The 20,715-nt window shown below is 47.9% G+C and overlaps 1 protein-coding gene across 5 annotated transcripts in view; it reads right to left on the bottom strand.

The window, feature by feature from the left end:
• The window catches only part of Nav2 (neuron navigator 2), a 364,237-nt gene that overhangs the window by 71,700 nt on the left and 271,822 nt on the right, over positions 1-20,715 (bottom strand). For all 5 annotated transcript variants that reach the window (XM_029479481.1, XM_029479482.1, XM_029479483.1 and 2 more), the window contains one exon: positions 97-235. In XM_029479481.1, the coding sequence (XP_029335341.1) occupies positions 97-235 (139 nt within the window). The remainder of the gene's footprint in view (positions 1-96; positions 236-20,715) is intronic.

Genomic DNA, 20,715 nt, shown 5'->3' with positions numbered 1-20,715 from the left:
TCCTCATCAGCATGGGAATTCTGATCAGCAAGGCCAAGCTTGGGCTGGCTAGCGTGGAGGCTGGAGGAGCCTGGGAAGGCCTCTCTCGCCCCTTACCTGAACATCCAGGTTTCTCCGGGAGGAGGCAGGCGTGTTGGCGTAGGAGCTGATGGAGGAGCTGGTGTTGATGTCATCCGTGCTGAGGTTGTCTATGGTGTCGCTGATGCCGCTGCTGACGGAGCTGCTGTCATCCCAGCTGCCAACAATAAAAACATCCTGAGCCAAGGAGCCTCTCGACATTCTAATGCAGCCTAACAACTTGGGCAGATAAACTGGACTAGGAAAAGGCCCGGCTTGCGACCGAATGTCTTCCAGAGGGCTCCCACTCGGATGGGCCTTAGCTACGAGGGCCACCTGAATGAAGGGGCTGGTCCCATTTCTTCGGAGCAGGTGGATTCATGAGCAGAGGCTACAGACCTTCCTTGGTCTAGTCCCTTCCCTCTTCCCTGCTCAAGGTAATCACTCCTCCCCCAGGGATGGGGACAAGGCCAGATTGGCAGGGCAGGATCTGAATGATGGGCAAAATTCAATGCAGTCCCTTTGCAGGAGGAGGGGGAGCGGAGCAGGAGAGCTGCTATGTGAGCGCTCTGGACAAACACCTAAGCAGGAGAGTGTCACCAGAGACCAGCCCATCCTAGCACTAGGTCTGCCTTTGTAAGTCTACTCAAAGCATGATTCTTCCCTTCCCAAGTTTCAGACAGGCAGAGCTCAACCCCTTCCTGCTTCCAACCTGGCAAGGATCCTCCATCCTTGGGTTCCTGCCACTGTCTGCTACCTCCCAACCCTACCACATTCAAACCAGCATCTGGTCTTACCACTGCTCTTTGCAAAATGTCCCGTCCATGTGCAGTGTAGCCTGTCACACCCCACAGTTTATGGTGCTCTGCCTGGGTCACTACACACGGGCCAGCTCATCCTTCCCTACTCTGTGATTTCCACTCAGCCACCCTCCCATAGCAGCCTGAGTAACCTGTAACATCCCCTGAGCCTGGCCACTCCTCTCCTTAATGTCTCTAGCTGGCACTCCTGCCCTCCCCCAGGGGTATCTGCTGTCCCTCTCCAATCCTATCTTGCAGCCCTGTCTCCACTGTGCACTTGCCTCTGACCATAAGAGCTTCTGTCCCTTCTAAGCCAGGACTATTTGTCTTCAGCAGGGAGGCTTTCATTGGTTGTCCCTGCAATCTTATCTTATCTCAGTGAATGTGTCATTACTTCAGAGATGCCATCATCCGTTATCTAGCAAGCCACTGTGTTCCATTATCCCAATATGGTATATTATTCTTACTTGTTTGTGGGATGGTAGGTATACAGAAAGTGTTTAATAGGTACTCGATGAATTGAAAACTCCATAAAGTAAGCTGCCGACATCGACGTGATGCTGTTCTAGATCAGCCCATGGCAATAGTAAGTAGCACTGCTTCTCGACTGTACAGCCAGAGAAACTAAGGCTCAGCAAGGTGGTCAGCTAGAGAGACATGAGTGGGCCAGAATCCGGTCATCTTGACTCCAGTGTCACACTCTTCACTGTGACAACCAGACAGCTTCCCCCTAAACATTCTCTGAGTACACCAAATACAATACAATCCATTTCCCCCAGGAGGCCCAGAATCTGGTTCAAGGTCATCCAAGGCAGGATGGACAGGACTGATACTCAGGCCGTGAGATTACTGGGCCATGTGGCCTTCCACGGTGACTACTGCTGAAAGCCTTCAAGGTGTCAGGTGACTGAGATTAAAAAAAAACTAAGAGTCTCTCCTATATGCACACTCGCACACTCACTGGCAGGCACGTTTGCACACATGTGCACAACTCAAAAGACGTTGTAGTTCATTCCCCTAGCTTGCAAAGCACCGGCCCCTGCATCCTGAGTTCTGCTGGCCAGGGAAGAGAAAGGGGTCTCTAGGAAAGCCTGCTTTCAGTTTAGTTGCTCAGCATGCCCACCTAGCTTTCAAAAGTCAGCCCGGAGCTTTGCACACAACACAGGAGAGCCGTGAAGTTGATGTGCACATAGAGAACAGAAGAGAGAGAGAGCAAAGTCTCCATGGCACCTATGGTGGAAGGGAGGGAGGGAGGGAGGGAGGGAGGGAGGGAAGGGGCGGTCCTTAGGCATGGCTGGTCCACCAGCTTCCAGCCAGACCTGGAGCCAGAAATACCCACGGAAGTGTGAGGATCAGGTGCCCTACTCTTGCCCAAAGCTATTTTGTTTAGGCTTGTTATTGGTAAACGTGCTTGCTAACCAACTATCAGGGAAGTGCAACTTGAAAGTGACTCCAGACATATAGCTGATAGTCAGACATGAAGAATGTGGAAAACAAGAGGTCAACTAAACAGGAAGGACACCAACCAAGTGGAGGCAGTCAAGCCGGCAGGAAACCGGTACAACCTGGACAGGGAGCCAGAGTCCATGACCTCAAATCAGGCAATCGGTATTGAATTATAAGAATCGATTAAGGCTGGGATTTGAGGGAAATCCAGAAGTTGTAGATGGGCAGTGGTGGCTCACGCCTTTAACCCCAGCACTTGGAAGGCAGAGGCAGGTGGGTTTCTGAGTTTGAGGCCAGCCTGGTCTACATAGTGAGTTCCAGGGCAGCCAGGGCTACACAGAGAAACCCTGTCTTGGAAAACAAAGCAAAACAAAAATCCAGATATGTATTTACTGAGGAACGGGGAGATGGAATTTGAGCAGGAAACCCCAGTGGTCATTGACACGGAAAGATCCCCTTGGAAATAGGATGGTCATTCTCAAGTGGGATCTGACCACGTCTGGGTTCTAGCCTTAAATCTGACAAACCAGCCCACTAGAGATGACAAGAGTCAGGAGAATATGGTTTTTAAAGCAAAGTCATGGTGTGAATCCACGAAGTATGGAAACATTCGAGCGCATTACAAAACAGCCTTGTGACAACGCCACAGCTATAAGAAATTTATTTGTGATGGTCTGGTGATGCACACCTTTAATCCCAGCACTTGGGAGGGAGAGACAGGTGAATCTCTTGAGTTGAGTACAAGGCTAGCCTGGTCTACATAGTGAGTTCCAGGATAGCCAGGACTACACAGAGAAACCCTGTCTCCAAAAAACAAAAGTATATATATGTGTGTGTGTGTGTGTGTGTGTGTGTGTGTGTGTGTGTATGTGTGGTTATTTATCTAATGTATATGAGTGTTTTCCTGCATGTATGTCTTTATACCATGTATGTGCCTGGTGCCCACAAAGGGCAGAAGAGGACATTGGATCCCTTGGAACTGGAATTAGACAGTTGAAAGCCACCATGTAGGTGGTAGAAATCAAATATAGGGTCCTCTGGAAAATCTCTCCACCTCCAACTTCTAGTTTTAAGAGACAAGAGATTAAGATGAAAGATTTAAAAACTAGAGTATGGTTACAAAAAAAATTGAGGGGCTAAAGAGATGGCTCAGCAGGTAAGAACACTGGCTGTCCTTGCAGAGGGTCAGGGCTTATTTCTCACCACCTATACGGTTGCTCACAACAGCCTGTGCAGACACATCAGGGAGGGTATCTGGCCTCCCTTGGCACTGTACACACATGGTGTACTTACATACACGCAGGCAAAATACCCATACGTGTAAAGAAAAAAATAAGAAAAGAATTGAAATGTTAAGCCGGGCAGCAGTGGCACACGCCTTTAATTCCATCACTTGGGAGGCAGAGGCAGGCAGATTTCTGAGTTCGAGACCAGCCTGGTCTATAAAATGTGTTCCAGGACAGTCAGGGCTATACAGAGAAATCCTGTCTCCGAAAAAAAACAAACCAAACCAAACCAAAACTAAACAACAACAACAACAAAAAAGAATTGAAATGTTGATAGTTCCTTACTTAACAATTGAAGTTAAAATAAACGATCTCATTTATTTGCTATCAAGAGTTAAATGCCTAAAGACTTTACTCATTCCAGTGCTATCTGCCTTACTGGAAATGTGGAGAACTTATGGGAGGGACCTGGGTATATTCAATTTATAAACACACTTCAAAATGTTTAAAGAGATTTAACTATTCAAGTTTGCAGATTTGTTTACCTGTTTAGGTAAATCAGCCAAGTCAGCAACAAGAAACTATATTTTTGTTAAAATTTTTTTTCACATTTATTTTCATTTATGAACATGAGTGTTTAGCCTGCAAGTATATATGTATACCACCTGTGTGCCTGGTACACATAGAGGCCGGAGAGGGTGTTGAACCCTCTGGGACTGTAGTTCCAGGTGGTTGTGAGCCACTGTGTCAGAGCTGAGAACACAAACCCTGAATCTCGGCCACCGCAGCCAGCACTCAGGACCAGGAAGCCATCTCTCTAACCCTGAAATCATCTGAATTTACATAGAAATAGTTTTGGATTTCAGACTTGTAAGGAAATCCCAGTCTAAACACCAAGGCTTCAGTTTTTTTTTGATTATTCCCATACATTAACTGTAAGAGGCTGTTTGCATCCCACAGGTCCTCTTCTGACCTCCATCTATCAAGGCAGATGGAGGCTGGGGAGGAAGCTCAGTTTTGCCTGGCTTACACACAGCACCAAGGTTGGTCCCCAGTGTTGTAATAAGCAGGGCCTGGTGACACACACCTATAATCCAAGCACTCAGGAAGTGGAGGCAGGAGGATCACATGTTCAAAACTACTCCATACCGACCAAACTCAAGGCAATCATGGAATACTTGGTCATTTATGTAAACAAACCGACCAGCCCTAGCCAGCTCCTCCTGGCTCCCCAGCAGCTTTTCCTGTGCTCCCCTTAGCTCTGCACTTCCAGGCTTTCAAAGCAGCATTAACAAAGACAGTCCTCCAGCTGCCTGCAGAGGCGGGATTTCCATAACCTGACCTGCTCCCCTCTCCTTTGTATTGCCTTTCTCTTCTCCCATCCTCTTTCCTCATCCCCTGGAGCTAGAGTCACAAGCAGTTAGGAGTTGCCTGACAAGGGAACTGGGAAGAAAAAAAGCACAGCCATCTCTTAAGCCCCTCCCCTTAAATTTCTAAAAATTACATTTAGTAGTAGTAGTAGATGTGTGTGTGTAGGTGCCACAGCACATAGGTGGAGAGGTCAGAGGGTAACTTGCAGGAGTCAGTTCTCTTTTTCTATCCTGTGGGTCCTGAGAACTGCTCTCAGGTAGTCAGGATTGGCAGTAAACCATGTTTACCTGCTGAGCCATCCAGGTAGTCCTGTCTCTCTTTTTAAATTTCAATGCAGATCCCAGATATGCCTGGTCAATTCTCTGGCCCGGTAATAGCAAGGACGCATGCATAGATTCATAGAAGGTGTCGACACAGAAGCTCCACTTCCCAGCCGTGGGCAGTCATGTGATTTCCTCTCAATGAACAACCCAACCCCCGGAGCTATAAATGATCAACTTTAAAGACAATCACCTACTTTTAATCAATGAGTGGGTGGGATTCCATAAAATAGACAAATACATACACATACACTTAAATATATATCTATATATCTGTATTGCATATATCTGATATATATATATGCACATTTTTAATGTACACATGCACATTTTTTAAATCCAGGGTCTCACGTAGCTCAGGTTGGCCTGGAGAAGCTGAAGGGGATCCTGAACTCCTGGTGCGCCTTCTGCCTGGCAAGTGCTGGGGTTACAGGCATGTGCTACCACTCCCAGACTGTCAAACACTTTTCTTTAAGAACTTTAGACTGAACAATTTTGACCACTAAGCCAGTATCCTGTACTTATTCATCCATCTAGTCAGCCAGCACCTCCAGCTGCCAGGCACTGTGTGAGGAATGGGGTCACACATGACTCAAGAGTGATCCCTGAGCCTGGCTGTGGTGGCACATGCCTTTAATCCCAGCACTTGGGAGGCAGAGGCAGGCGGATTTCTGAGTTCGAGGCCAGCCTGGTCTACAGAGTGAGTTCCAGGACAGCCAGGGCTATACAGAGAAACCCTGTCTCGAGAAAAAAAAAAAAAAGAGTGATCCCTGACTGCCTACCCAATGTTTCTGTCCAGTAAGAACATTTTGGAGGACTGGAGAGATAGCTCAGTGGTTAAGACCACTGATTGCTCGACTGCCTACCCAATGTTTCTGTCCAGTAAGAACATTTTGGAGGACTGGAGAGATAGCTCAGTGGTTAAGACCACTGATTGCTCTTCCAAAGGTTCTGAGTTCAAATCCCAGCAACCACATGGTGGCTCACAACCATCCTTAAAGAGATCTGATGCCCTCTTCTGGTGTGTCTGAAGACAGCTACAGTGTACTTACATGTAATAAATAAACAAATCTTTAAAAAAGGAACAATTTGGAAAATAAATTTAATGCAAATTAGAGAGTTGGCAGAGGGCATTAGGTATATATATATGGTACTGGTTCCAGATGGCTCTGGTCTCCTACAGCTACAGCCAAGTTGTAGCACAGCACACTCTGGCCCTGTTCCGAGCCCAGGTCAATGGGCCCTTTGCTCACTGCTCTCTCATGCCAGCATACACAGTGTACAGCCCAAGCCTCTTGGTGCTCCCCAGACCCGTGTCCTAGGAGAGTTCAGATGAGGCCTGTCTTCTCCAGGCTCTGGGCTCCTCTTCTTTATAAGCAAGAATTGGACTAAGGCCCAGAAGGTTCCTTTCAGACCAATAACGAAGGAGGCTCAGTTCAGAGGAAAGCTAAAACGAGACACATCAGCACACTGCTGTCCACAATGGGGTCTCCTCGCCCACTCAGTGATACTTACTACCAATCAGCCACCGTTCTAAGGCCCAGCTCCTCCTCCTCCTGTTCCTCCTCCTCCTCCTCCTCACTCACTTCACTCAGATTAACCTGAGGTGCATTTTATTTAGTTGTTTTTTTTTTTATATTTTGCATTTTTACATGAGTGTACGTGTGTGTTTTGCCTGCAACTATGTCTGTGCACCACTTGTGTGTCTGGTACCCATCATGCCTCCTGAACCTAGTGCTACATATATGGCTGTGAGCCTCCATGTGGGTGCTGGGAATAGAACTCAAGTCCTCTGGAGGAGCAGCCAGTCTCTCCTAACCACTGAGCCATCTCTCCAGCCCAATGACAGGTGTCTTTTTCTTTGTTTTACAGAGGTATGCTCTCTCATCCATCATAACCCCCAGTGAGCTCATTCCCACTGCCCCACAGGGTCATGCATTCAAAGGCTGCAAACCTACCATAGAACCTTTACGGTCACTCCATGTTAGCATCTACATAAGACCACATTCTATCCGCACAGAAAGAGGATAAGTTTCTCCCTGGTATTTATGGTCACCAGGGACAGTATCTTTTGGATAGACCAGATGTTGATTGGGTCATGACATTTTTCACTCTCAATTTCTCCAAAGGCTTAGGACCTAGAACTCCCTCCTCCCCCAGAAGATTCGATTCAACCCCTTTCCAGGTCACCAAGAAGAAAGTCCACAAGACTTTCAAATTTCCCTGGCAAGCAGAGACATGGGGCAGAGACCTCAGGGCAGCCAGCATCCAGCACTCAGCAATTCCCCTAGAACCAAGGTTCTTACTGTGCCCAGACAACTTCTCTGCCACCATCACCCCCACCCGGAGGAAATGCAGATGTGAAAGGAGAAGGGTCCTTCCCCCAACCCTTGCCCCAAACATCACAAGAAAAATCCGTAAACCCACAGCTCCAGTTTCAGTGTCTTAGAGCTGCTGACCTCACTGGGTCGGGGATTTAAACGCTGCCCAGTTGCTTTAAACACACTTTTTGAATCCCAAGGATGGGCCGTCTGTATGAAAATCATAGGTGATAGGGTTGTAAATTACTTCAGCTTTGCACACTTCTGGCTTTGCCCCAGTGTGGTGGGGAGTGATCATCCCAAGGGCGGGAGAAGGCAAGTTTGAGTTAGGGGGTGGGGGAGGGGGAGCTGAAAGCGGCAATACAACCAGCTAGCTTGAATCCATGTGGTAACATATTTACAACTTTGTCTCTGGCTCAAAATAGACTGGCAAGGTTAGAGACAAACACTCAGACCTTTTCACCCAGATTTATATGGCCTAACTCTGGAATTATTGAAGGATCTACAGGGATGGAGGGAGGGATGGAGGGACGGAGGATCATTATACTTTTCAAATAGACTCCTTCAGAGATAATGCTATTTACTTAAGAGAAAGACCTGCTAAATGACATTGTAAAAATAAATCGCACAGCAGCACAGCAGAGCTCAGGAGTCAGGAGAGGCAGGATCCTCTCTAGACTTAAGTGTCCTCCAACCCATCTCAGGCCCCCCACAGCCCCCTGCCCTCTTTCCACATCTCTACAGTTAACTAAACTTCTGGGGAGTCAACACCAGCGGTACCAGACCTTACCTGCTAGCTCTTCCAGTTCAGCTGAGGAGTCCCAGTGGGGCCCACTCTGCCACCGGCCCCCAACCCCCACTTCAGCCAGCCAGCTGCAATCAGTTGCAGGGAGAAAAAAAAAAAATCCAGACTGGTGGAACTTGTTTTCTGGCTATTGTTCAAGGCAATTGTTCCCTGAAACCCCAAGGCCTGATTGGAATGAAGTCCTCTGGTATGGATGAGCGAGCAAGCCCAGCTTTAGGCTTACCAGGAAAAGAAAGGGAAAGGTCGGCTACCTGTATTCCCACCAAACAGGTATGTTAACTATTTCCCCACCAGCAGCTGGCTCAGAGCATCTCCAACCCCCAACTGCTCCAAGGTCCCATTAGGGAAACCTTTTTCAAAAGCTTTTCTAGAATTCCCAGAAGGCCTTTTCATAAAGGACCAGGGAGATGACAGAAAACTCTGCTTTAATTGATCTGTAGAAAGACTGTTAATATTCCCAATATCCTATTTCCTTTAATTTCCATACTTCTATAATCAAAACAATAAGTAACATTAACAGCTTCCTAAGTATTGTGCCCAGCTGTTATTTAACATATTAACTTCCCAGTTATCATGAAATAGATATAAGTAATTCATAATTATTCAGAGATGAGAAAACTGAGGAGTGGAGAAAATAGGTCAAAGGTCATGGAAGTGGGAACCTGCAAAGTGAATTGTGAGTATCCACTACAAGTGTTACAAGTGATGTATGATATATATATACATATACATATACATACATACATACACACACACACACACACATAATATGTGTTCATATCCGAGGGCTCTGCAGGCCACAGAGCCAATACAAATCAGAGGATAAGGTTGGTCTGGTGTTCATCTTCCACCTTGTTTGGGGCAGGATCTCTCCTGAGTTCACTGGTACCCATGTGTTCACCAGGCTAGTCCAATGGCTTCCAGAGGTTTTCCTGTCTCCACCTCCTATATCACTGTAATCCTGGGAGCCTTGCAATCACAGACTTACATGCTACCTGGGCCCAGTCTGATACAGGTTTGGAACCCGTATCAACCTCAGAATCTGAGAAGCCAGATGAGGCTTGTCCTGACAGTGTCTTACCAGTGTTATCCTCTGAGCCATCCACCTTCCAAGTGCCCACTTCACAGATTTTTACTACACGTCTACTCAGTGTTCTAGAAGGTCTAAGAAGTGTTCCACACCATGAAGACACAGCTAGTTGAATTAAAAAAAAAATACGTGGGGTTCGGATATAGCTGAGAAACAGCATGACGACCTGGGATTCCCAGCACGTGGGGAAGAACAACAACATAAGAGACCAAAGAAACAACAACAAAACAAAACAAAACCCTACCAGTCACCTCTCTCTGGGGCCAGCATACTCTGTGTGTAGTTCTGGTAAAAGTAAATAAATAAATAAATAAATTACCCAGAAGTTTAATTTGAACTTTGCAAGGGCAGAATTTAAATCCCAAAGTCAGCAAGTTTCATTGGCCTAGACATGGGCCAGGATGCCCCTAAACTCAAGAGGCACACAGAGATTGTGCCAACTCTGCAGAGAACCAAACAGGTCTTTGCTGGAATCCAGGCGCCAATTACCTTGTTAGAGCACCCTCATTTCTGGGCAACTCAGGTCTCCCATGTGGTACTGTGCTAATGACACCCGGTTCAGTTCTCACAGACTTTTTGTGAGAATTAAAGGGTTTGATGGGTTCTCAAGGATCTCCAGACACAAGAGAGAGCACCAACTCAGGGCAGCTGTAGCCCAGGTTGCAAGGAACCTGCACGGTATGGGAAGGAGGTGTCACTGACATTGTGAAACAGGCAGTAAAGTCTGGGGTTTTTTTTGGGGGGGGGTATGAATAGTGTTCCTTGCTGTTGTCTGTGGACAAGGTCTCAAGGGAGAAGCACTTCTATTGATGGTGCCAGGTGCAAGCCCAGTCACTTGGGATGAAGAGAGGGAAACAGAAATCCCACCAAGAGGGCTTAGAGAGGATTTAGCAGAGATGAGATTGCTCCGGGCTTGGGTTTCACCCCTCAGCACCTTTGTTCCATTTGGGTAACCCACTCCTGGACAAGTAGGTGGTCCCTCCGAGCAAGCGTGAAATTCTCCCTCTGGCTTCAGGGGCTTGGTATGGTTGGAAACCCTAGGCTTTGGTCTGGATGCCTCAGACCCTCATTGTTGTAACAGGCACCAGAGTGTCTGCTGACCTCAGCTACACAAAGCCTTCTCTCCTCCCAGGCTCCACCATGCTCAGCTTGAGCCACTGCCAGTCACTAGCCAGCATGGGCCAAGCAAGGTTCTCAGCAAACTCAGCCTCATTTTCAATTTCCCAGAAGGGGTTTCCCCTAAACATCCACAGATCCAGCCACCATGGCAAGGCATGCAAACAGTGAACACTCGCTGACTAGGGAGAAGAGTTTTAATAACAGGTTCCAGGCACCGGCTCAGTGTCCTGTGGATGTCAGCCGACTGTGCTATCGTTATGAGTACTAAGGTCTTTTACATAGATGGGGAAGGGGAGCTCTCAGATGCCAAGCGAGCTGAGTAAGGTCCTCTCACTCCATGTATTAGCAACTCTGGTTCCAGAGTTCCTGTGAACCACATCAAGGGGAGGAAAAAAAAATCAATCTGCTTTGGCAGGGGGAAGGGTATGTAAGAAATCAGAGCATCCACCTGCTCTCCAAGCCAAGGACACTGTAGTGTCACAGGTCATTTGAAAATAGTGAGCTAAAGGAAATGCGGGGGGGGGGGGGAATCCCCAGAGAGGCCAACTAGTTGGCCACCTTAAATCTACGGGAGGTCGGGGGCTGGGGTACATGGGGTCTCACCATAAATTCTCCTCAACCCTGACCTTCTGCTTAGTTTCCGGTACATCTTAAGGCTATAGAAATCTATAGAAAACTGAATACAGCTGGGCAGTGGTGGCGCACGCCTTTAATCCCAGCACTTGGGAGGCAGAGGCAGGTGGATTTCTGAGTTCGAGGCCAGCCTGGTCTACAAAGTGAGTTCCAGGACAGCCAGGGCTACACAGAGAAACCCTGTCTTGAAAAACAAAAAGAAAGAAAGAAAGAAAGAAAGAAAGAAAGAAAGAAAGAAAGAAAGAAAGAAAGAAAGAAAGCTGAATACACAAGAAACACAGTTCCAGGGCAGCAGGAAGAGAGGTAGGAATGGTAGTCTCCCTTTCTGTTGTCAAAGGCTTTCCTTTAAAGTTCTGCCTTCTGACGTAATAAGCTAGACAAGGAACTAGGTCCAGAAACTACCCCTCAGCAGGCATGGTAGTGCATGCCTGTAATTCCAACACTTAGAAGGCAGAGGCTATACAGCGAGTTCCAGGATGGCCAGAGCTACATAGAGAGACCCTGTCTGGAAAGGAAAATGAAAGGAAGGAAGGAAGGAAGGAAGGAAGGAAGGAAGGAAGGAAGGAAGGATAACAGCTAGCCTTCGTGCTGAAAAGATGGCTCAGTGGTTAAGAGCACTAGTTACTCTTTGCAGAGGATCCAAGTTCAGTTCCCAGAACCCACATGGTGGCTCCCAACCACCTGTAAGTTCTGTCTGTTCCCGGGGATCCAATCCTTTCCAGGCAAGTATATGGTACATATACATGCAGGCAAAACACTCATACACATAAAATCAATAAATACGAGAGGGGAAAAAAAATCACCTACCACTCAAAATCAGCTTTCGGACTGAAGAGAAGCAAGGTGGTAGCTAATTAGGCAGCCCAGCTGGCCAACAGCCTGGGGCACCATTAACATGCAAGCTGGACATTTTCCCCCTCTAAAAGGCATTCAGCTGCCTGGAAGGAGGCTCCAGCAGCCCACGGCCAGCTCCAAGGTCATTGGCCTTCCCAGATGTGACCAGTCTTTAGAATCCCAGCTCTCTGAAGCACAGTCTCAGCCAAAGCCACCACATGGACCGGGAGCCTCAGGAAGTCAGAACTGCCAGCAGCTAGGTCCCACTGTAAAGCCAGGGTGTTTCCTAACCCAGAAAAGAGCGAGCAGGTTCTCAGTCAGGTTGCCAAGCAGCGGTGTGTCCTGGTGAATCCCTGACCAGAGGAAACACCCTTTTGCGAAGCAGTCACTCTCTTATTAGCTGTGTGATCTTGAATGACCGACTTAGCTTCTCTGAGTTCCCACTGACTCATTTCCAAGTTGGGCGTGCTCTTCCAGGCTTTGCAAGGAAAACTGAAGGGGAAGGTGGCTGCTAGATGCTTGACACACAGTAGGTGATGAGATCCACTTTGTTTTCCCTGGTTAGGTTTAAAAACTGGACTACCGGATCTCTGCACACATATTTATGGATATATTTAAGGCTGCAATACTGAAGCTGCTCATTTCTCTCCTGGGACCTAATTTTTAGGAGACTTTTTTTTTTTTTTAAAGCCCACTCAGTAATTTTCAGTATTAGTAAATACAACCGCAGCCTCATCTGGCTCTTTAGATTCTAAACAAAACCTCCGTGCAAGTCACTTTAATCAAGCCACCAGCAGCCCTGGTGTGGGCCACTCCAGCCTACTCCACTCCCCTCCCCCCAGGCAACCCAAAAGACCTGAAATGAAGACTTGAGGCAGCTGGGTGAGCAACACCCTGTTTTTCAGGCTTGACAGCCTAGTTTGATAAGAGAGACTGGAGATGAATTGTCTAGGTGTGTCAAATGCTTTTGGGGAATGTCCCAGCCACCTCTAAGCCATCAAGGTTAAAGAGGAGGACACGGGGAGGCGGGATTTGTACACACACACACACACACACACACACACACACACACACGAGTGATGATTTTGGCAGCTGCCCCATTGCTTGCTCTGCCGGCTTTCCAATACTTGCCAAGGACCCACAAGGCATCCTGTACCCTCTACCCCTAGTCCCAGGAACTTTGAGAAATCATCCTACCTTGTAAGGTTCTTAGGCCAGAGCATGGCACTACATTATGGTCCCTGGAGAACGGTGGACAAAGAAGCCGAGTGACTCTCATGGGACCACAGTCCCTGCAGCGGGCCGTCCCGCCCACGCCGGGGCCAGGCAGTCACAGCACCCTGTGAATCTGCTACTGAGGGGCTAGTGAGGAGACTATTACGGTTCCCTAGCCCTGGAGGGAAATCCGATCCGCCAACAAAATTAACCTTTAAAGTGCTGAGGGACTGGAGGTCAGGGCTCAGTGCTGGTATCAAGTCAGCTGTGTGAAGTTTCAGCAAAGCAAATCCAACAGCAAACTCAGACACCCTACCGTAAAGCACCGAAGAGAGGGTCCTGTACATGTCTCAGGCGCCGCTATCATAGATCCCACATCTACTGCACTAAAACCACAAAAGGTCCTTTCAGCAACATGTGCTTCTTTGAACTGCGTGAAACTCGATGGCCATAACAGCTCGGCTCCAACGGTGAACATGCGACTTCAAAGCATTTGGTTAAAATGGTTAAAGCCCAGGGAACGAGAAAAATGTTACCTGTCTGTACGGCTAACAAGGATGCACATTCTTTCTAAGGATGACGCACACTCTTTCTAAGGATGCCGGTGTTAATGGTGTGCCAAGGGAAATATGCGTTAATTCCTCATGAATGTCTTAAAAGAAAAAGAATCTCAGTCTGCACATGGCTACATCGAGCTTTATGGTAGCGCTGGCGGGAAAGGAAGATGGGACCAGAGAGGGACTAGGTTTGGGATGGGAAGGAGTTGAACCCAGCTAATCTCTATGAAAACCTGTGATCCAGCACTCAGAAGGCAAAGATAGAAACAGATGCCGGAAGAAGGAAACAACTGTCTCACGGCTGGGAACAATGTAAAAGCAAAGCCGAGTTATGGCCACAGGCTTTTATCTCCAGAGACAGGGTAAAGATGAGTCAAACCCCTACTTATTTCCCCAAATCCTACGGAGCGGCTTACAGCAGCCTTGGAAGACAGCAGCCTCAAAACACTTTCCTGAGCTAAGCTCACCTCTGGGGGCCATGCTGCCGCTGTAGCTGGTTAGGGAGTGTGTGTGTGTGTGTGTGTGTGTGTGTGTGTGTGTGTGTAGGGAGCAGGGTGGAAGAATGGTCTTCTGGGAGTGGGGGTGGGGTGGGGTGGGGGGGAGCAATAACCTAGTGTGCTGGGTCTCTGTGGGGTTTTTTAGAAGTTCTGAGAAGGGGATGGAGATCCTTCTGGCCCCCACCCACCTGAGAGGGAATAAAATTGGATTCAAAGAGGGAAGGAAGGGGGTGGGGCTGGGAGTGTTTCCCAGGTGAATAAAAAGGCAGAGAGTCTAGGAGCTGAGATTGCAATCTTGAAGGAGTCCCAGCCAGGGAGGTTACTCATTCCTGTCTCAGCCCCCAGGGCCCTCCTTCACCCGAGGCATCAGCACTGGGAATGGAAAGGCAGCTGTGGGGGTTGGAAGGAACGTACTTTTAACTAGTCCAGATTTCCTCAGACCCAAATCAGGGGAGAGACAAGCTCTAGCTAACCAGGGTGCTTCTCGGCTCTGATGGCCAATCTTCTCTGTCCTAGAAATGACTTTTTCTTTTCTATCCTTTTTTTTTTTTTTACAATATGTCTGAGGGTCTGAACCAATGTATACAAAGGAAATGTAGACACACACATACACATGTACAAAGTCCTAACTAGCCATGGAGCTAAACTAGGAGTTGCCTAAGCATGCACTTACCCATCTGCTCACCCAGCTAAGGCATAATCACAGAGGTGTGCAAGCTGTGCTGCTCTACATGCAAGAACCCAGCAGTTAACAGTGAAGACAGAGGGCTTCCTCCAACAGGGCTTATCTTTTAGTGGACGCTATGAAGTTTCACCTGCGAGCTACATGCAGTAAAACGACAACTGGAGGCAAATGATACAGTTGGTTGGCGATAAAGGCTACTGAAAAAATAAAATGCAAAGTGTAGGGTGTGATACGGTAGGGGGTTGTCTGAGCTTTACACAGGGTGTCTGAGCAAGCCCAGCTGAGGTGGGTTCTACTTCAGATCCAAAAGCCACCCTGTGGGAGCTGGCTGTGTGAATACCTGAGCAAGCACAAGGGTCTTCCAAGAGAACAGAGCTAAGACCTTGAGGCAGGATGCAAGCTACCCATGGAGTCCAAGAGGACAGAGATCAGCAGAGTGACCAGGGAATCAAAGGGAGCCTAGGAGAGAGTTGGGCCAGAGGGCCAAGGTCCAAAGAGGCCTGCAAGTCACAGGAGACGCCTTGGGCTTGGCTTTACTGAGTAAGAACAGACTCAGAGGGTTATTAAGTGCTGGATCTGGATCGCAGTCTGACAAAGTGTCATGTGACTCTTGTACAACAGGAATGACTTGTGTCTCACACAAGGCTTGGGGTGGGGGACTTCAGTTTTCTTTCTGTGGTCAGACGTAAAAATCATCTCTTTAATATAAAAGACTGAATGCCTCCCAGCAGATGACAATCAGGTGTGACTAAGAAACACCCAGCTGGGCTGGAGAGATGGCTCTCAGAGCACTGGCTGCTGTTGCAGAGGACCCTAGTTTTGATTCCTGGCACCCACATGGTGGCTCACAACTGTTTACTACAGTTTCAGGGGATCTAATGACCTCATCTGGCCTCCATAGGTATGAAGCACACGAGTGGTGTGTGCACATGGGCATCCATGCAGGCAAAATAGCAATACACACAGAACACAATAGATTCTTTAAAAATGTAAAGACACAGACAACAGGAGAAAGGAAACAACAGTAACAACACACACACACAGGCCACCAAAATAAGGTCGGGAAGCCATTCAACTCTGAGACAGCTGGCAATTCTCTGTGGGGAAGGACTGTTTCTGACCTTAACTTAAAAAACTGGCCAAATTCTAATGACCTAGAACTCCCAACTGCTTCACCCATAGTAACCATGTTATCAAATGTCAAGGTTCCAAAATTACAGTCATTTGTTTAAGAGCAAAAGAAGCTGAGTAAATGCTACCCAGACATCAGAAAGTAGAGCAAAACTTCATTCTGGGAATACAATCATAAAACAGAAAACGGAGGAAATGGCTCTAAATGATAGGCCCTATTTCCTCCTTTTTCCTGTGTGTGCGTATGTGTGTCACACACATGTAGGTCTTCACAGAAGCCAAAAGGAGGCACCGGATTCTCTGAAGCCGAAGCTATGGACAGTTGTGAGCAGTCTGATGTGGGTGCTGGGAACTGAACCCAAGTCGTCTAAAACAGCAGTTAGTGTTCTTACCCCTTCAGTCATGTGTGCAGCCCCAGGCCCTTGTTTCTAATGAGTACTGCATTTAAGATGTGGCAGCAGAGAAACTTAGCTCTCTCCCTGCACAGCCACAGGCTCCCCCTCTTTACTGCCCCCTCCTGCTGAGAAGTATGCCACCTGTCTCTTCAAATACAATAGGATTTTCAAGCTGGGGAACAGAGCAGTTCAGTCAATAGAAGGCTCACTTAGCACACAAGGCTTAAGACTCAATTCACATGCTTTTGTAATCCCAGCATGCAGGGGCAGGAGGCAGGAGGGCTAGAGATTCAAAGCCATCTTCAGCTATTTAACTCATAACAGGGCTGCATGAGACCTTATCTCAAAAGCGGAAAAACCAAAATCACAAACCCAAAACCTTGGACTCCATGCTCCTCCTTAATCATTGAGAGTCCTTGCTAAAACAGCTATAGAACTCACATCCCACCATCTCCCTTTGGTACCCGCTTCTCTTCTGAGAACAGCTGCCTTTCTTCCCCAAGTACAATAATGGCTTCTTCTGCCAGTGGCCACTTCTTCATCCATACCCCACCGGAGTTTCCAGCCGCAGGTGGATCTTCTCCTTCCTTCTCAGGTTCCCATGGTGTTATCCTCCACCCTGGGCCTCCTATCCCTCCCTTACTGTTTCCCTGGTCTCCTTCCTCCTATTTTCTCCATCCCTCATCTCCCTCTGTTCTCTACCATCTTTTCCTATGACCTCATGCATGGCTCCAAATACTACTTGTAGCCACATACCTCTAAGGTGTCATCTATCGAGCCTGGGCCCTCTGGACACTCAGCACATGTGGAATCGGATCCTTCAACCGAGTCAATGCTTCCAACTTTTAATGTGTCTGTGTTGTGTTAACACTTCAATATGTGACCAGGTGTCACTTGTCCCAATTCTCTTTTCTTTCTTCTGACCAGATCTTGCTGATGACACCCCTCAAGAACATTGTCATGGGAGACATAAACAAAAATCTACCTCCTCCTTTCTGGGTCACCAAAGTATGATTTCACTAAAGTTCCTTGAGAGTTTACTGGGCTGACTTAGGGAGAGAACGAGTGAGAGTCACTCACAGGAGTGCAGGTGACTTCAAAGCTGCCACACCACTCCAGCTTGGAGGAGGACTTCCCACAGCAGCACAGATAGGAATGCCCACTTCAGATAACTTTCCCCAGGCTAAACACGCTGGCACCCAGACCGTGCAAAGCCCATGAAACTTGTGCAGAATTACACGCAAGTGGCCTGAAGGAACAGGAGAGAACAGCCCAGAATCTCAAGTGACGGTCCGAGGACCCTCCCTGTCCCCCACTTCATTACTGGTCGACAAGCCTGGGCTTGTGGATGTCCTATGAGAAGCCACTCACTGTTTTTCTCAAGGACAGAGCTCTGGCACTGAACCAGCTCACTGCTTGGCCCTTCTAGGCAGAGCCTGATCCAAGCCTGCTGCCTCTGCCTCTGCCCCTCCCCGACCCCAGGCTCAGTGACAATGACCTTGCTCAACTGCACTTCAGATTCCATCATTCCCACCTAAAACCTTTGATGCCTTCCCAAGGATCTGGGTGTCAATCCAAATCCACTGCCCTGCTCGGAAGCCTCAGTGTGATCCCTCTCCTGCCCATGTCACCCATGGTGGCTCTTTGCCCCCCACTCTCCAAATGGGCCACACTCTCTCCCACTGCAGCCTGTCTTTCAGTGTCACCTCTTGAGAAAGCCTCCATACTCTGGACCCCATTACTCTTCCTCCACGGCCTTCTTCAGGAGCTTCTTTTACCACACTCTCCTTTTGTTCTCCATCTCCTCCCACAGCCTACACCAATGTTGCTGTGTGGCCCTGGCAGACAGAGGAAGTAAACCTCTCCAGTCTCCTGGAGCCTCTGAAGTGTCCCCAAAGCCTTTAGCTCCATGAGTCTTTATAGTTACTTGGTCACAGACCCATGAAAGAGCGGGGTAGACACTCGGGCTATAACCTGCAACAAATAAGATGCTAACAAGATTTTTTTTTTTTTTTAGAAGGTTGGAGGAACATTTTGAGACAAGGTCTCAAATAAATAAAATAAATAAAAATAAATAACCCTGGATGGATGGAACTTGCCATGAAGACGAGGCTGCCTTCAAACTTGGGGCAATCCTCCTGCCTCAGCTTTCCCAGTGCTGGTGTTACAGGTATTTTACACTCGATTGTAAGAGACTTACTGGCCCCTGAAGCCTGGTTGGAAGCCCATGTTCGGTGTAGCTGCGTCTGGGGTCTTCCAGTCATGGCCTCATGCTCTGGCCTTTGGTTTCTCTATCTGAAGCACCAGGCACCTAGTGAGTCAGGTACCTTTTTATAGCTTGTTAGTAACAGAAAAAGGAGAGGGAAGAAGAAAAGCAGGAGAGCCAGGAAGGATGAAGAACGCAGAGGAGAGATAAAAGGGCCTGTGTGGGATGCGTGGCATTGCCTGGTGTGGGAATAAATCGGATGTAGCCTGAGGCAGCCAGTGGAAGTCAGATGGGGTGACTCACCTCTGTAATACCAAAGCATGGGAGGCTGAGATTGAAGGACTGCCCCAAATTCAAGGCCAGCCTAGAACACATCGTCAGCTCTAAACTAGACTGAGCTGCACTGTGAGGTACTACCAGCAACAAAACAAGCCAGAAAACAAAAGGCAAGCTAAGCATGGTGGTTCCCACCTATAATGCTAACACTTGGGAGACCAAGGCAGGAGGACAGGGGCTCACGTGGGCTACATAGTAAGTGTAAGGCCAGCCTGGGCTACAAAGAGACCCTGTCTCAAAACAACAGCAACAGCAGCAAAAAAAATTCCAAACTCCCAAACAAAACAAAATAAAGCACCTTGGGGCCAGTGAAATGGCTTAGTAAGTAGGGCATCTGCTGCCAAGCCTGACAACCTGAGTTCAATCCTGACCCACACAATTCAAAGTTGCCCTCTACCCTCCATATTTAAGCTGTGACTCACTCTCTCTCTCTCTCTCTCTCTCTCTCTCTCTCTCTCTCTCTCTCTCTCTCTCTCTCTCTCTCTCTCTCTCTCACACACACACACACACACAATGTAAATGTAATTTGAAAAAAAATTAAGGGGCTGGAGAGATGGCTCAGTGGTCAAAAGGAATATACTTCATTGCAAACTGACACGTAGGTGCTGAGGGCGTATTCCAGAAGGGAGACAGACTCCAAGTTCCTCTGGCTAACAGCAGCAGCCACGCAAATTCCCAAGCTGAGGTCTCCAAGGCGGCAATTGAGAAAGTTAGTTCAGGTCTTTTAGAGGTAAATTTGGAGCTAGGTAGGCCTTCCTCTACCTTCAGTCATGAAAATACACCTTAAGTAGTGAGGACATGGGATGGCTATTAGCTCTTTGCACCCACACTATAAAAAAATTAAGGAGATTCACAAGAACAGCGTTGGCTGCGGTGTCTTTATTTATGAGGGAGTTGGATGTACTGAGAGAATTCCGAGTGTTCGAATACATGTCTTGCAGCTGAGACATCTCCATTAGGAAAGGCAAGCATGGTGGTATATATGAGTCGAATCACAGCATTTTGAAGGCAGAGGTGGAGGCAGGAGGATATCTTTAGCAAGCTCCAGGCCACTCAAAGCTTCATAGTACAGGTGAGTTAGGGCTAAATAGTGAGACAGGTTCAAGAAAGGGGGCAGACGCAATAGGTCTGGGGGTGTGGCTCACTTGGCAATGAGCCTGCCTAGCCTACAGGAAGCCCTGAGTGGCTCCCTAGCTCTGCTATACACTTATAGTCCAAGCATTTGGGATTTGGGGGCAGGAAGATCCTAAGCACAAGGTCATACTCAATTACACAGAAAGTTCAGGCCATATGAGACTCTGACTTAGAAAAAGAAAATCAATAATTGAGACAGGTATTATTATGAACTATTCAAAGTGACCCTTCAGAAAGTCTAATTGACAGGACAGCTTTGTGGGCACCTGTGAACACGCCCACTGCAGGATGTGATAACCAGGGAGAAGGGGAGGCAGGCACAGGTGGAGCGAGATGGCCCAGTGACTAAAGGTGCTTACCGCCAAGCCTGGCGACGTGGCATAAGTGAACACGCAAAAATAAACACATGTAATGAAAATGAAATTAAGAAGACATAGAGCGGGCTGGTGAGGTGGCTCAGTGGGTAAGAGCACCCGACTGCTCTTCCGAAGGTCCAGAGTTCAAATCCCAGCAACCACATGGTGGCTCACAACCATC

This window comes from Mus caroli, chromosome 7, assembly GCF_900094665.2.
Source record: "Mus caroli chromosome 7, CAROLI_EIJ_v1.1, whole genome shotgun sequence".
Lineage (NCBI taxonomy): Eukaryota > Metazoa > Chordata > Mammalia > Rodentia > Muridae > Mus > Mus caroli.
This window is presented reverse-complemented; position numbering and strand designations above follow the sequence as displayed.